The sequence below is a fragment of the Populus alba genome, chromosome 6 (assembly GCF_005239225.2).
Source record: "Populus alba chromosome 6, ASM523922v2, whole genome shotgun sequence".
Taxonomy (NCBI): domain Eukaryota; kingdom Viridiplantae; phylum Streptophyta; class Magnoliopsida; order Malpighiales; family Salicaceae; genus Populus; species Populus alba.
In genome coordinates, this window is record NC_133289.1 from 6,917,719 (window position 1) to 6,934,574 (window position 16,856).

The 16,856-nt window shown below is 32.3% G+C and overlaps 2 protein-coding genes across 4 annotated transcripts; both read right to left on the minus strand.

Moving 5' to 3' along the window:
• Positions 1-328: 328 nt before the first annotated feature.
• LOC118053359 (CAAX prenyl protease 2) lies at positions 329-9,116 on the minus strand. Of its 2 annotated transcripts, XM_035064584.2 has the most exons (8): positions 8,810-9,115; positions 8,631-8,690; positions 8,201-8,413; positions 7,386-7,497; positions 6,923-6,994; positions 6,653-6,715; positions 5,645-5,722; positions 329-878 (listed from the first exon to the last, which is right to left on the minus strand). In XM_035064584.2, the coding sequence occupies exons 1-8, from the start codon at positions 9,014-9,016 to the stop codon at positions 730-732; spliced, it is 954 nt and encodes a 317-aa protein (XP_034920475.1). In that variant the 5' UTR covers positions 9,017-9,115; the 3' UTR covers positions 329-729. The 2 variants fall into 2 exon arrangements, with proteins under 2 accessions (XP_034920475.1, XP_073266274.1); XM_073410173.1 differs by lacking the exon at positions 5,645-5,722 and having other exon boundaries at positions 8,810-9,116.
• A 4,767-nt stretch (positions 9,117-13,883) lies between these two features.
• LOC118053360 (uridine nucleosidase 1) lies at positions 13,884-16,856 on the minus strand. 2 transcript variants are annotated; one of them, XM_035064586.2, is made up of 10 exons: positions 16,691-16,856; positions 16,340-16,494; positions 16,098-16,213; positions 15,919-15,978; positions 15,411-15,593; positions 15,214-15,318; positions 14,780-14,876; positions 14,580-14,687; positions 14,319-14,454; positions 13,884-14,241 (listed from the first exon to the last, which is right to left on the minus strand). In XM_035064586.2, exons 2-10 carry the CDS (start codon positions 16,482-16,484, stop codon positions 14,136-14,138), a joined length of 1,056 nt encoding a protein of 351 aa, XP_034920477.1. In that variant the 5' UTR covers positions 16,485-16,494; positions 16,691-16,856; the 3' UTR covers positions 13,884-14,135. The 2 variants fall into 2 exon arrangements, with proteins under 2 accessions (XP_034920477.1, XP_034920476.1); XM_035064585.2 differs by lacking the exon at positions 16,691-16,856 and having other exon boundaries at positions 16,340-16,684.

Below are 16,856 nucleotides of genomic sequence, written 5' to 3' on the forward strand. Positions count from 1 at the left end.
TTGTTTTAGTAGATAAAACAAAAATAAAAACCAACGCTGGAGTTGGCCAAGATTTAAGCAAAGATTTGGAAAGTCCCCAAGTTATGGTGGAGGCAATATTTAGAGGAAGGTTTCTTAAGACATTTACTAAACCATGCAAGTTTATGAAAGGCTAATTCTATGTTTTTGCTTTTGTTAACGAGCCACATGGTGACACGTGTACTTGACGTTTAAAAATAAATATAAAACTTTCATTTCATTTTGTAACAAATAGCATAGCCTGTACCATTTTGAGGAGCTTCACCATTGCTGGCAGGCATACAGGCGAGAGTGATGAACGGGTAAAAAATTGAAAGAAATTCAGAAATATATATAAATATGTAACCGGACACTTGCGCAAATTCCATTCTCAACACAGTTGGTACACATTTTTCAAAGATTAATTTATAAAACAAGCAAATCTTTGGAGTTCATCAGATTGATTCGGAGATTTTCATGGCTACGGATTTAAACTATTTTTCCACTCTTTTTTGGGAATTTGCAGCAGCTTAGTTTGTAAGAGAAACGGAACGATGGGGATAAAAGATATAGACAAGTCCAGGAGATAAAGGGCAAAAATCTGGACTGCCCATGAAAAGAGTTGCCATGAAAGGGACGAGGAGAGATTTTACACCTTCAACTTTTGAAGCATTCCACTCACCCTCCAACTTAATCTCATCTACAAGCAGAGAATGTCACTCCCATCTTCTTTCAGCATTTGGAGTTTAAGTTCGAGGAACAATATCCATGCCAGCATTCACAGTCATTTGTCCCATCATTGTACAAATGAGGCTGTGTTACTGGACAAAGAAGACATATGAAGGCTACAGTTCCAGCAATGAATGCTAAACTCACCATCCCTGAAACAAATTATAAGATCAATTAGACCTGTCATAATAGCAATAATAATTAATAATGTCCAAAATCTTAACTAGCAACATAGAGATTGATTTTGCCCAAAAAGTATGGAAGAGTGACCAAATAAAGTTGGAAAGTTTTGACGAACAAAGGATTGGAAAACCTAAAACAACTGCTAGGTTAGTTAGTATTTCTTTTTTACTGTCTGTATTGCATGGATGTAAACTCCACTCCCCTAACTCTTCAAAAGTCCAATGCGGGAACAACCATCCTATGCCTTGGAGTCGAAAAATGAAGGATGTGTAGAATCTAAGAACACTTAAAATCATGGTTCATCCTTCTATTTTCTTATACCTCCATCTATTTTTTCGTTAAATCGACCAAGAAACATTCGCTGACTAAATCAGGCTCCAGCCAGATTCAAAATTGAAAGACAACTACTTATTTGAGTGGTTAAGGATCCATACCGTCCCTGTACTAAGAGATATTAGTTAATTGGTCCTAACAATTTAACTGTTGATTGAGTCACTATACCAAACATCTTAATCTGTTTCCTCTGTTAGTACTGTCATTGATGGAAATTGGTAACTTAGTTAATCGTAGTACAATACGTGTCCTGTCCTTTTGACTTGTTGACTCCCAATTTCATTTCCCCCCATTTATTAATAGCAAAAGGCAATGAAAATTGAGGGAAAATAAAATAAAATAAGGAGTACCTAATAATATCCTATTAGCTACTTCTTGGAGCTTCTTGGAGCTCACTCTAAAGAAACAGAGAGAAATCACTCTAACGAAACAGAGAGAAATAACACGTAGAGATATTTTTATCATTTTTTATAGGTCATGAATTTTATATCTCTTCTTTTTGTGTTTGTCTCTTTCTTCAAAGTGAGCACTAGAAAATAACTACTAGTTACTTTCTTAGCATCATAAAATTTTCTGAAAAACAAATCCTTTATATAATGTTAAAGGGATGCTATGGTTCCTTGACCCCTCATTTAAGTAATGTTAAATTTACAACACAAATAATGGCTAAAAATTAAGAGCCAATTTGTGTTTATCCAAATAAATCTATCTAAAGAACACTAAAATTAAAAATAACTAAGAATATGAATAAAAAAATAACGTAGAATAGGAAAAAAAAATCAAGAAACCAGATCTATGCTTGTCTTCTCGATGTATGCTCTCTAGTATCCTTACACCATCACTACTCCTAAATCATAATTTGAACCTTTTCATCATTCAAATCTCAAATCTCTGTCAAATCTGGTAAGGTCAGTTGTAGAGAAAGTTAGGAGAGCACTTCAGACAAACATCTTTAACGAAAATGAGAGTGAGATTGGAATTGTTGTCGAATGGAATGACTTGTCCGATGGATTAATTCAACCATTGAAGCATGAGTTTGATATACAAGGTGTTGGTTGTGATTTTCAGTGGGTGGAGTGCTGATTGGTCTTGGTGCACTCAAATTTGTGGGTGATGTATGGATATGCATTTGAACAAAAAATAATAATAGTGCTAATGGAGGGTTAAGAGATTTTGAATCAATGTAGTAGTGATTTGTGATTGATCTTGGTGCGTACAAGTTTTGCGATTTATTCAGTTGCAACGATGATGTGGAGAGAGCTTTGCATGAATGGGACTTTAACTGGACAAGAAGATCAAAAACAGAATGGAGTATTTTCACAAAAGATAATGCCATGATTGGAAATTTATGTATTGTGTAGCTTTTAGAAACTTGGATGCTTAGGGTATATTTTGTCGACCTTTATATTTGCTCTTTCATGTTTTTATATATTTTAATGATGACAATAAAATGAAAAATAAACTAATAATACGATTGGAAGTTTTAAATAGATTTTATATGAAGAACGTATCAACAAGCAAACCGGATTACATGAAAAACTCAATCTTGAAGTCTAAGAAGGGAGTGAAGCGAAGACTTAGAATAAATATTCATTTTAGTGTTTCAATGTAAATCTTTATATCTTACTTGATAGCAAAATTAAAATGAACTTGCACACTTCATTTTGCATGCATTAAGTAATTTATAATAATAAAATAAAATCTAAGTTAGACGGTTTTAAGAATTTACCTAAGTAAAACTGTTAAATCTATAATCTTGAATTAACCGATCGACCGTTTGGAGTTACCAAATGAATCAGTTGACCGTTTATTCATTAGTGATGAACACTGAGAATTCTATAGGAACTAGTCAGCTGATTGACTTGACCAGTATGATGCGGTCAACCGTTTTAGCTGTCAGTGAAACAATAACGACTATTTTTTTTTTTAGAAACATATATATAGCTTGTTTAATTGCAAAATTAGCAAGAAAATCCAAACATGCATGATATACAAGCTATTCTAAAAGTAAAACTACTAAAATCATCAATCCTTGAACACACTCTTATTTGTGCTATTAAACCTTTATATTCTAGCACTGAATATTTAATCTCATTCTCACTGCACTTAAATATTTTCATTCCTATAAATACTATCCAGTGCGATATAAAGTTCAATTGTATTATCCACTCTAATGAGAGAATTTGTTGCAAAAACAAAATCATCATTGTAAACCTTTGAGAGTTAGGTAAAAACTCTCGGTATTGGTAAAAGAATTTCACTAAGAAAAAAAAATCTTGGAGAGTGATTTCTTCAAGTGGTGTAAAAGCTTGGAGTGGAAGTGGTAATTGTACTCTAAACCTTGGACAAGTTAAGGAATACAATACTCAAGTACGGTTTAGTACTTGAGGTGTGGATGTTGGCTTGCTGAACTACATTAAAAAGGAGTTTATAAATTCACCCCCTTAACTCTTTACTTTATGTACTTTAATTTTATTTTTGGTTATTACTTTTACTTGAAATAATTTGTATTAATTGTAAAATTTAATAATACACCTAATTCACTTCCCTTTTAGATGTTAAGATACCTTAATCCTTGAATAACATATTCAAAACCAGAAGATCTCTTTTTTTATATACAATTATCTCCATTGAGAATGGAAAATAGAATATCATGTTCAAGTAAGGATTTTCCATTTAGAGAAATGGACAAGTCTCAAACTTAAACCTAGGTTTGAAAAATGTTTCAAACATTCTCCCATATGTTTTTTTCTTTAAAATTTATGCACTTTCAATCTTTTTAACTTTTATGAGATGAACATGCTACCTTATGAATTAGATATATAGCTAGCTTATCCCAATATATTCTCCGCTTGATAATCTAGCTTTGCTATGCTTGAAACTCTAGATTTGCTATACAAGCTACTAGATTTCGAGAGTGTTTGTTTTTGAGGTCTAACATACTTTTTGAAGTGTTTTTCAGCTGAAAAACATCAAACTATTTTTTACATGCTTTTTGATGTGCGGATATCAAGAATAAATAAAAAATCTGAAAAAAACATCATTTTGATGCATTTTGAATTGAAAAACACCTTGCACCGCATTACGAAACACACACTTCGTTAATAGTAAATAAATACACGAAGAAAGACAATAACATGTGTTATTAACAATATATTGATTTTGAACCACCATATTTGTGTACCAATTTTTTTTGTTCATTCCTTGGTAATTCAAGGGAAAAGAAAAGCAAGTGAAAAGCATTGATAGTTTTGTTCATGCCCTGGTAATTTAAGATACGAAAATGCATGTGAAAATGATGCAAGTTTTGACTTCTTTCTCTTACCCTATGCTACTTATAAGAATGAACATACAGAAGGATCTGAAGCCCTTTGGAAAAAGTATTTCAATTCGTTTCAGCTCAATTCTCAAAAAGGTCATCCATGCCTAAACCAATTTTCCTTTTTCACTGAACCAAGTCTAAGCTCACAAAACTTAAAAGAAGCATGCAAACTCTTTTCTGCAACCAAACATGCCCTTAACATCTCCCACAATCAGCTGCAAAATTCGAAATTCCTAGTTTGGTGAAGCAGACCAAGAAGAAACTAAGGATTCTAAGTTTATTTAGAATGTAACACTAGGTTTTCCATTATTAAACTAAACAGTTTTTGGGTCAATTACCAAACTAAGTTTTTTATCTTTATTTCAAAATGGTTTTGTTAATCCAAACAGATTAACAAAGCAGGTTATGATTTGGGAATGGAAAAGTGGTTTCTTGATTATTTATTTTCCCAAACGTAGTTTTAATGAATATCACATGGTTTAGTCTTGTTTAATACCGAGCTCTCATTTCTTCTCTCTTATAAATTTTAAATATAATACGTTTTTCACATAGGTTTTCAAAATTATTTCATAACTTTTAAATATATTTTATAAATTTCAAATTCTTTTTTATTAGATAATTTGATTTTTTTCAGAAAAGTTCTGTTTTATTTCATTTTTATTATGAACCGTAAAAGTGGTGCCTATATGGACCTTTCATGGTCAACTTAATGGAAGACATGCAGGACAGGTTTAAAAAATCCCCAAATTAGTAGAAAAAGGATCAATTGGAGACATCATCATGTAGAGGGGTGTCAATTTGACCAAATTACAAAAGCACAGGGGTGATCAATGATTTTACGCCCATACAAGAAGCTTAGAAATTCAAAGTTAGAATCACTAGTAATGACTGAGAGATAGCAAAGAGACAAGGTTACATCATCCAAGAAGCCTAGAATCACTAGAAATGACTACGAGGTTGCAAAGAAATAAGGACATGCTTGTGCGATATGCTACTGCAAAATGATTCACCGAATCTATATATAGTCATACAATGATATTTGATTGCTTCAGTTGCATTCCTGCAATTCAACTCACATACCTGTCCTCCTCACAAACAGCTTAGGCAATCCCATAAAATTGCAAAATATATGAGCAACTAATGGAGCAACAAGATGTCCTACAAAGATGCATGTGATCCATGGTCAAGACATGATTCAAGATACGGAAAAAAAGCAATCGACAACAAAGAATTAACTTTAACTATTTAATGAACAAGAGATAAAAAGATCATATACGTGTCCTATAAGCGTTCCAAATATGTTCTTACACTATCATTTCAGATTAAAACATTCAGTAGTATCTGGTCTAAATCAACAATGAGCTCTCCAATGATCATTGAAGGTGAGTGAGGACCATGTCACAGCTAATTTTCAGAAATCACACATAGAAGGAAACAATTCGTAATGTTAGTGTCTAATACTTTCCTTTTCACAGCTCCATTCTTTCTTTCTTTTTTTAACATACAAAAAAAAATGTAATTGAAATAATGTTTTTGCTCATGATTCTATTATTCTGTATTTTCAAAAATGTTTTAAAAAGATCGTCAAATTCAAGCGGAATTTTTTTTTTTTTGGCCAAACACATTAATAGAAAGACACCAATAAACCAAGAAAAAAAATTACTTTCATATATATGATTGTGGTTGGCGAGTAACTTCAATTGCAAGGGAACTATACTTAAAAGGCATATTTGGAATAGTAAAATTAATTTAATTATACTAAAATGGGTGGAAATAAACTTATCTATTGTTCATTACTATGATGACCTTTTAATTGAAGTGTTTAGCCTGTAAGATGAAAACCACAGGTAGACTTTTACGTGTTCCCTCGAGAGAAAGCTTCTTCGACTTGAAGCATGGATCAATAATACGTCCGCTACTATCTTATGTTAAAATTAATTTGATCATGAATGAGGATAACAAGGGTCTAAATTGCTAACCCTCACATACATTTCTAGGAAAGAATACTTAATTCAAAAGTTTAAGCTATCATGTAGAATGCAAAAATAAGTTTTGATATCTTAACAATTATCAAGTCACATGACTTACCTGTTCGAATGAAAAGAAAAGATGCATATGAACCAAAGATCAAAGTGTAACCTAGCTGAAGACCTGAGAAATACATACAAATCCATTTGTCAATGAGACATTGAGATCTAAAAGAAGTCTTCGGTTAATCATGTTCCCCAAACAAACACATCACAAATTTCAAAACAAATGCATCATACTTAAGGCAACAAAACAAATCTATGTCATAGAAAAATTGCTATAAGGTACAAAAGACATCAATCAAAAGCAACAATAAGAAGCAGAGGATACCTACAACCATGAATGTCTTGAGCAAGCTATAGTTTTGACGGCCATAGATCTCCATCCAATGGTTTAGATGTGCTGAACAATAACAATCACACTTGGTAAGACCACATTGCATAAAAGTAACAGTAGTTTCTGATATAAGATATAAACAACAGCACAGGTTTTTTACACAGGTGTCAAAAGATTAAACTAGAGATACTAAAAACAGCAAATGCATTTAAGGAAGTGATCTATAATTTCTGATCAACTGAGCACAAGTTATTTTGCACTGTTATGACATGAATTATCAAAGAAAAAAGTAAACATTCAAGTAGCCAATATAGTGGATGTGTGATCACTTTATTCTTGAATGCTACCCAATTCTTAACCATCTTCAATTACTGCCTCACAAGTGGTTGACATGTTGTAGTGACTTCTAAATAATAGTTAACAGCAAGTGTCTTTACAACGATGCGCTTTCACTTACCCAAGCTAAAGAGAATGGGGCAAAGTAAAATGACAACATAGATCTCAAACCCTCCACAGAGAAGTAAAGGTATCATACATGCTCTGAACACCAATTCCTCTGTTAATGGAGCCTGCGTATAACAGAGTTGAAGATCAGTGCAATGATCAAGCTAACATTTTTTCATTTAACTAACTTACAATGCTGATGCGAGCATGGCTAGCTGATTTTAGGAAATAAAGAAGCAAGGATAACTAATCCACTTCATCCTTCAAGATTTTCAAACGATCAACTAAGGGGAAGAAAGGACCCATAGGTATCCATAATGTGATAGACTAAACATCGTTAGAGAATAAAACCAAATTATGCCACTGAGTTGAGTCTTCCTGCAAGCCATAAAGTGAAATCAATTTTAGTAATAAATACATATTCTGCATGTTGGAATGTTGGCTTGGCATGCTATCATAGACAACTTCATGCTTATTAAGTGCACGATAGCTCATATCAATGTATTCATGGAATCTTTGTCAACCATTGAAAGTAAAAGCGTTACTTATGAACACAAATAAAAATTGAGTAAGAAAGCAAATGTTTTTTACTCGCCACTCATGCACATAGCACATAGTAGACTAGGAGGTAAAAGGAAATGGTTGGTCAGTAGCATGCGGAAGGAAAACAAAATTTCTTACCTAGCATGGGTCCCAACTACCCCACAAAAAATTAAAATCCATAACCTTAATTGATATAGAAAGCCATTTAGTTAAAGTATGCAAACATTCATGCCCCGTATTATCTTTGAAACTTGTGATCTCATTTTGATTAATAAATAAACTCACCACAACATAAGTACGCCAAGCCAAGACATTGGAGGCAGTTGAAGACAGCCCGGCAAGAAAGTTCTGCAGGATATCTTTGATACAGTTTAAAGAATTTCCTTCACCCAGATGCATGTGTTCCTTCCATGAATCCACCAACAATAATGACTTGAAGACCAAAGATCCAGCGTACATTAAACAAGTCAACGAAAGAGGAAAGACCACAGCTTGCCACTGTTTCATACATAAAATTGCGTTTCAGAATGCAAGTTTTAGCAATCAGTCAGCCTTTTTTTCCCATCTGCAGGTCATAAAAGAATATAACCCGATAATTACTATGTGCAAAAAGGATAGCTCCTCCTTCCCAGTACGCATTTATTCAACATTGACAATGAAAATATATATATATATATATATATATATATATATATATCATAATCAAGATACTCACAAGATGGTCCAGTCTGATGCCATATACGCGGAACAAGTAAGTTGCCTCCCTTCTCCTCAGCTAGCATCATTTATAAGCAACAAATCAACAGTATAAGTAACAGTATTGATGTTGTTACGGGTTTGGGAGAATTTTGAAACACATAGTCAGTGGATGATCAAGGAAACGAAACAACTTACAGGGAGGAGGAAAGCACAGAAAACAAGGGACATGAATGACGAAATGGTGGCGCATATGAACCGTCGGATCAGATATTCCTTGACAGAAGAAGGAGCCGGGAGGCGCAGAATCAAAGTGGGAGCATAGAGAATGGCAACATAAAGGAATGCCATGGTTGCACAGGCTATCACCGCCACTGGTTTCGACATACCCGTTTCTTGTTCCATTTTAAGATCGAGTCGATGATTTGTGCCCTAAATTCTCTTCAGGAAGATGATAGTATTGGGAGATATTGGGAATTGAACGGGGGTTCGTTAAAGCGGTTAATGCGGTGCCGTTTTTTCGGTTTCAATCCTTGAAAGTTGAAACCATCCATAAATCTTAACCCCTAACTAGAAATTTAGTTCCCGCTACGCTTTGAGGGAAAAAAAATCGAGGTAAAAAAACAAAAACCTAACTAAATGGGGATTATTTTGAAATGATATAGTTGATTTAGTGGAAAAAAATCAATTTGGATAATTAGTGAAAATTTGATTTAATTGAATTCAAAATAAATTTTTTTATAAAAATATATTAGATTGATTTGAATCAACTCGAGTTAATTTGACAATCTATAATGGGACCATAATAACCCTATAGAAAAGCAAATCAAAACAAGTTATGAATTTTAATTTTTTATAAACTCAATGTTGAAAGATAAAATTTAAAAAATTAATAAAAAAAAATACTTAGATTAACTTGAGTTAACCTATTAAACTCATGATTTGGATAATAAAATCAAAATAACTTAATAAAAAATAAATTAAAATAAACTATTAAACTCAATTCTTGATCAATCAAGTGTCGAAAGATGAAATTGAAAAAATAATATAAAACAATTCAAGTCAATCTGGGTTGACTCACCAAACCCGCAACTCAAGTTATGAAATAAAGATAGCCTCGTAAAAAGTAAACCGAGACAAACAACGAAGTTTAATTGCCAATCAACTCAATATTGAAAAATAAAATTGAGAAACAAAGTCAATTAGAAAAAATGCAAAAACCTCGAGTCAACTGAATTAACTCATTAAACTCACAACTTGTATCATGAGACTGAGATAACTTTATAGAAAATAAATTATAAAAATTATGAAACTCAACCCCCAATAAATTAATGTTAAAAGATATAATTAAAATTGAAAAGTTGATTAAAATATGACACAAAAAATAACTAGAGTCAACTCAAGTTAACTCATTAAACTCATGACTTTATTCATAAAATAAGGATAACCTTTCAAAAAACAAAATGAAACAAAAAACGAGCCTAATTCATAATTAACTTCATGTTAAGAATGAATTTGATAGGAAAAAATTAATAAAAAAGGGAAAAAAATTTAAGTTAACTCGTTAAATTTTTGATTTAGGTCATGAGATTAAGATAACCTTATAAAAAAGTAAATTATAAAAATTATAAAATTTAATCCCAATAAATTTGATGTTGAATGATATAATTGAAATTAAAAATAAATAAAAAACTCAAATGAAGAAAAAAAAAATTATTGTAGTGAATAGTATTTTATGAAAAAGAAGCACAATAAAACCTGTTTCTTTTTTAGTTTTTTTATTAATATAAAATAATATTTTTTTATATTTTCAAGAGAGGAAAAAAAAAAAAACTTAACACGTCTACTTCTACCACCATAAAACTAGTAGAGGACCTCGTTATCTTTCAAGGAAACCTAGGAGTAACGTCTCATAATGCAACAACTATACAAAAAAAAAAAAAAGGCTTTAACACGTCGACTTCCACCACTATGAAAGAAAAAAAGCAGCGAAGGTTGGCTATTGCAAACTTTCTTTTCATCACGCAATTGACTTTCCAGGCGTGAAATATAAATTTATAGCTCACTTTCTCCCACTTAAACTCAATTTTCACTTTTTATATATTTTATTTTATCATTTCAACACCTTCCAACTTCATGTTGCTTATAGTGCTACTGCGCCATAGGAGGATCTATACCAAATAAAACTTTTCAACATCGACCGACTTTGTCATGACATCTGCTAGATTGTCATTCATGTGAATCTTTTGCATGCCCACTAATTTTGTTTGTTATTATACTTTAAAAAAATTATTTTAAATTAATAATTTTTAATTTATTTTAATGTGATGACATAAAAAAAAAACATTTAAAAAAAATAATATATTTTAAAATAAAAAATACTTTAAAAAGCAATAACAATATACTCTTCGTAAATACCTTATATTTGAATGAAAGGCACGATTTCTTGCGATTTTATTATAGATTAAAGCAACAATAATACTGGCTTCAATAGTATGTATGTATGTATCAAAAATAATTTGTAAAATCTAAATCAACATGGCATATGATAATAAATTATAACCCTTCATGAAAAAAATGTAACATATGAGGTTTATTTAATGTATCTAAGGATCATTTTTAAAAGTGTTTGTGCTCTCTATCAATATTTTCTATAAATCCACTAATCATACTAAATGTTTGAGTAATATTTGATCATGTACAAATTATGGCATCCACAAGGCTTCTCACTACTTATGTATTCAAGACATTTTTATTCTTTATTTTTTCATTTCTAGAACAGATTCTCAATGACAATTTATAATTGATACGGAATGTTGTGAAAATTGACTTATAATCTTCCACGTTAAACTTACTGTTAGATTTTTCTAAGATAATTCTCTTGAGAAATCCAAATATTCCTATATTTTATATCTTGGTGAATTTTATCTCTAAAAAATAAAATTGTTAAATCTAGAGGTATTCATAACCTGAATTGTGGGGCTGGTAGGTTTAGTTATCAGGCCTATATCAATATAATATGTTATTATTTTAATATTAAAAAAAATGTCATATTAAAGTTTTATTTTAAGTCAGAACACATTTTATGCATGTCGTTCATGTTATTTTTTGACATGTCAAGTGAACTACATCACTTGAAGGCAACTTTTATATAATTTAATTTAAAACCCGAGTTAGATAAGAAATCAAATCGAAAATTTTTAAAATTGTCCCGCTGAATCAAATATAACAATGATATCAAAAATACCATAAACCTAGTTTTTTTTAAGGTTCATTTTTTTCTTATCTAACTCATAACATAACATAGACTAGAAAACTAGGAGCTCTTTCTAATTAAAACAAATCTAGGACAAATAAAAAAAAAAAATAAAGGAGAGGGTTTTTATTGAGAAATCTTATGATTCTTGATTACTTGTAGAATAATTAATGGTATTTTATTAGTTGTTTTATAAATTTACTTTTTTTTAAAGAATAGTTATAAGTATGAAAGCAAAATTATAAGTGATAATATTTTTATTATTTTTCATGGATGATAAATTTTATTTTCTATTCTCTGTACATCCGTCTCAATTTTAAAAGTCAGAACAGAAACTAAATAATAGAGTGCCAGCAGAGTTATCTTCAAAGTAAAACCAGCTGTAACAGCTCATTATGCAACATCTATTAAGAAAAAAACATTTGACACGCTGACTTCTGCCACCGCAGAGAAAGGCAAAGAAGGCTGGCTACAGTGCAAACTTCCTCTGCCCCTCCCCACGCACGTGACTTTTGAAGTGTACAATACGAGTTTACAGCTCATATTTTAATAAAAAGAAATCTATAGTTTCCGTGTATAAAAAAAACACCATATACTTTCAATTTTTAGTCACATTCACCGTTGCGAGGCTATACCAAAAAACACGGCACTGTCTATTTATTATTAAAAAAAAAAGTCATCAAGATTCCGTATGGTGTCAGATTCACTGCGTCATGTGTCGCTGCAGTATACACCATTTACAGTACAAGCCAGTGAAGCACAACACGGGTGGCAGAATTATTTCTTCACAAATTTCATTTGGAATCATCAAAATGACTGGCTAAGAGATCGTTTGAAAAGATGGTTATATTTGTATTTTTTTAAAAAATATTTTTTTATATATATTTTAAATTATTTTAATATACTGATATTAAAAATAATTTTTTAAAAAATAAAAAAATATTATTTTGATACATTTCAACATAAAAAAATATTTTAAAAATAATCATAACTGCACTTTTAAACATGTCTTATTTTTTTTATACAATAAAAATATTAAGTTACCATTAAAAAAAAAAAAAAAAAAAAAGCTTTACATGTAGGGCTGCTTAAAAAATAATAAAATAACTAAATTGACCATGATAGCAAAAAAAAATCCTAAATTTATTGTTGGTACTTTATTATCTTTTTATTATGAGTTTTTTCTTGTTATTATTATTACGCGGCCTAAGGGATGATTTGATAATTTAATAAATTTAAATACTATTAAAAAAAATAACTGAAATGTCAGAAATACAAATATCAACGTAAAGGTATCTTTACAAGTTTTGGACGGCTCCATTGACTAACCACCAGATTCTGGAGCAACGTGGAAAGTGATAGGCGGGGCTCCACGCCTTCATCCTTATTTAATTTTTATGCGATTGCGATTATATAATTTTTATATTCAACAAAACAGTGCAAAAGTTGTCAAGAGAAAAATCTATGAAATTATTAAATTATTTAATTAAGTCTTAGTCCCTGTATTTTACTGTAACAAGTTAAATAATCCCTGTGCTGTTAAAAATCATCAAATAGTTTTTTGACCGATGTTGACCTACGTAATTTTTTTTTTTTTTTTTTAATTTAATTTGTTTTGAAAACAAGAACTGGAGCCTTGTTTTTTTTCTTTACATCTTTAATTTTAAATAATTTTTTTTATCATAAATTGGCACATGTTAATAATTTATTTGAGTAATTTTACTGACCAACGATCAACTTGGTTGGAGGACCATACTGCAGACATTGCATAATTATTTTTAATTTATTTTTATGAGATTATCCTTTTATTGAATAATAGTTTTATATTCAAGTAATGTTTATTTGTACATTTTAAAAATCAACTCACCCGATGATGTTTAATAATATTATTAAAAAATTATCTGCACTTTTATTATTTCTTTTACATTTTTAAAATATCATTCCAACTCACGACTAGAACGTGAGACCAGTCAAAACTAAAACAGAAAAGAGGATCAAGACAATTCAAAGTGCACGTGAATGAATTGCGGTTAAAACCCGAAATTATTTTCATTGAATGAGACAGAGAACGTTTCGGGGGATCCATACAGAATTTGACAAGTACACATGAGAAAACAATAGCGTCCCGACCCTTCCCTTCCGAAGAAAACTTGCGGTGTCAGTTTCATGATCAAGGAAAAGGGATCGCTGGGACCGTCAGCAAAGGGAATCTGACCTCCATCTTCAGTTTCTGGCATCTTTCAAAGCGCAAGACCCATGAATCTGCCATTATTTCATCAACAATTGTCTGATGTAATTGAGGACTTCATCCACATTAACAGTCCAAGCAACTGCAACAGGAGAATACCCTGACCAGGGGTTGCTCGAGTTCCATCTATAACAAATTTTACCACCATGGTTAGAAGAATCAAAATACAATACGAAAATGATAGCACGCTTGTCTGAGCATACCTCTTGAGTCCTTGGTCCATCAGCGTATGCCCAGCACAGATGCCCTGCGTCTCAACCCTCACGACCCCGTTCTTGTATGTGAAGAGATCGGGCCGAACTAGAGCTACAAAACTCACGGGGTCGTGGAGAAAAATGCCTGGAAACAGACATCAAAAAGTCAAGACATTGATCAAACCGCACAACAGTCGACCAAATCGAGAATGAACCCGAGGACACCTGATGCAAAAAAGAAAAAGGATCATAAATAGACTGGAAAATCACCATAGACACCATCGGACTTCACATGCCAATCTCTATAGAATTTGCACATGTCACTTAGTATTTTAGCATACTTCCCTTTGGATTGCCTCAATTCAAGAAGGTCCCCATCTGCAATTTAAAACGATTGTTAGAGAAAAAATGGTTCCATATCAACGTGAAAAATACAGGGAAAGATTGACTAGGAAGTAAGTCCATTCCACCTGTGAATTTAACTTGGGTTGTAATATTTATTCCAACCACAGCGATGTTGGCCCCGGAGGTAAACACCAAGTCTGCTGCTTCTGGGTCCCCATCGATCTGCAAATCAAAATATTTGCCAGGATGACATTTAATAGGTAAAAGGGTTTTTCAACTAATTGAAAACTAGTTTCCTTGCTCTGCAACTCGCTAGTTGCAGCTAAAGCAAAAATATTTTAGTGAAATAAAGACCGCAAATGCTTTCGAATCTTCTTTCTTCTGCAATGAGAATACTATTCCATCAACATAATAACACTAGCTATTCCATATAGACTATTTACTGGCAAACAAGCCGGACTGTTATATTATGCCTGAAGAGGCAGATAGACAAGGAAATATGTTTCTAAAAAAAAAGAAGCAAAAATCAAAGAGATCACAATCCAGCACCAGAACTTACATTTGCCTCGGCAGCAGGGTTTACATTTCCCAGTGCAAAGAATGCACCTCCAAGTACAACAATTCTCTTTACCTTGCTAGCAAAGGAGGAGTCCCTTTTGATCGCCTGGCATCATAATATGATAGTTATGAAATTGCAAACTAGGGAATTACCATCTGCAAGGGAAGGGGTGGAAAGGATGATGAAAGAATGCTCACCAAAGCTAGGTTAGTTAGTGGTCCTAGTGCTAGTATAGATACTTCACCAGGATACTCAGAGACCTTATCAACTAAAAATTCGGAAGCACTCTTGTCAATTTTCTTTGCTTTTGGAGGAGAAAGAAATGTGTTCCCCAATCCATCAGAACCATGAATAAAGTCAGCTACACGAGGGATTCCACCCTAATGAATCATTAGGAAAAACGAAAACAAATTTAAGTTTTTTTTAAAAAAGAGTAACCAAAACTATAAGATCCAAAACTGAATACCTTGGGCAAGATAACAAATAGACAGAAAAGTGAAGAATCACAATCCAATAATTCTAAATATACTCGCACAACAACTCAGATTCCCACATAAGAAAAACAAAAATCCAACTTGACATGGGAATAGAGAAAATAGCAATCCATTAGGAAATAGACCGTGTATCAAGTAAAGGACAGTTTTTCAGGGGGGAAAAAAAGTACAGAAGAAAGGATTGAATTGCCCTTGAGAGGTAGAAAGTTACCTTGAGAGGCTCTGGACTGCCCTCAGCGACAGGAACATCTGGACGCCCTGCGATCTCACACTATCCTTTTACACATTAAAAAAGAAAGGAAAAAGAAAAACATGGTGGAGAATCGATCATGAATACATTCACAGAAAGAAAAATGAAAGGTGGAACTGCTAATTGATTAGTTAACGTACCAAAAGTAAAGCATTTCGAGTGGCATCTTCTGTGAAGACATTACCAAATATTGTGGTCAACCCTAAGACCTCCAACTCAGGAGATTGAAAAGCCATCAAGATCGCCATGGTATCATCTATTAATTGACGGACATACATACATACATATCTATAAAGATTTTTGTTTGAGAGCTTAAAATAAAAAAGATTCAACTTCTTTTTATTTATTTATTTAATGGAAGGGGAAAAAGAAAAAAACTCACCGATCCCAGGATCAGTATCGATAATTAGTTTTTCAGGCTTAGCAGCGGAGCCAACCAACACGCCGTCCCTTTCTCCGTGGAAAATGTTCACCGTCCCGTCCATAATAACGTGGCTTTCCGTCTCCGAACCCAAAACGCCGTCCATCACACTCTCTCTGAGAATCTCAGACAAGCAATGAAACAAGAAATAAAACCGGATGAGACCCAGAACACCGACCCCAAAACTCAAAACTATTTTATGAGGGAGAGGGAGAGGGAGAGTATGTCTTTGAATTATAGGAGTATTTATTTAATAAGCAATAAAAGAAACGGAAGATGATAAAGTCGATGATGCTGAGCTGAGCTGCTCACCAAACTCTGTTTTTGGATTGATTTGAAACTCTTCTTTTTGGGTTTGGTAGGTGGCAGATGAGGTAGTCGTCCGCCTATGACGTAAATATAACAAAGGAAGAGAAGCCTTCATCCAGGGGGGAAAAAAAAGAGAGGAAGTTCTTGGATAGTTGGATATGGCTGCGTT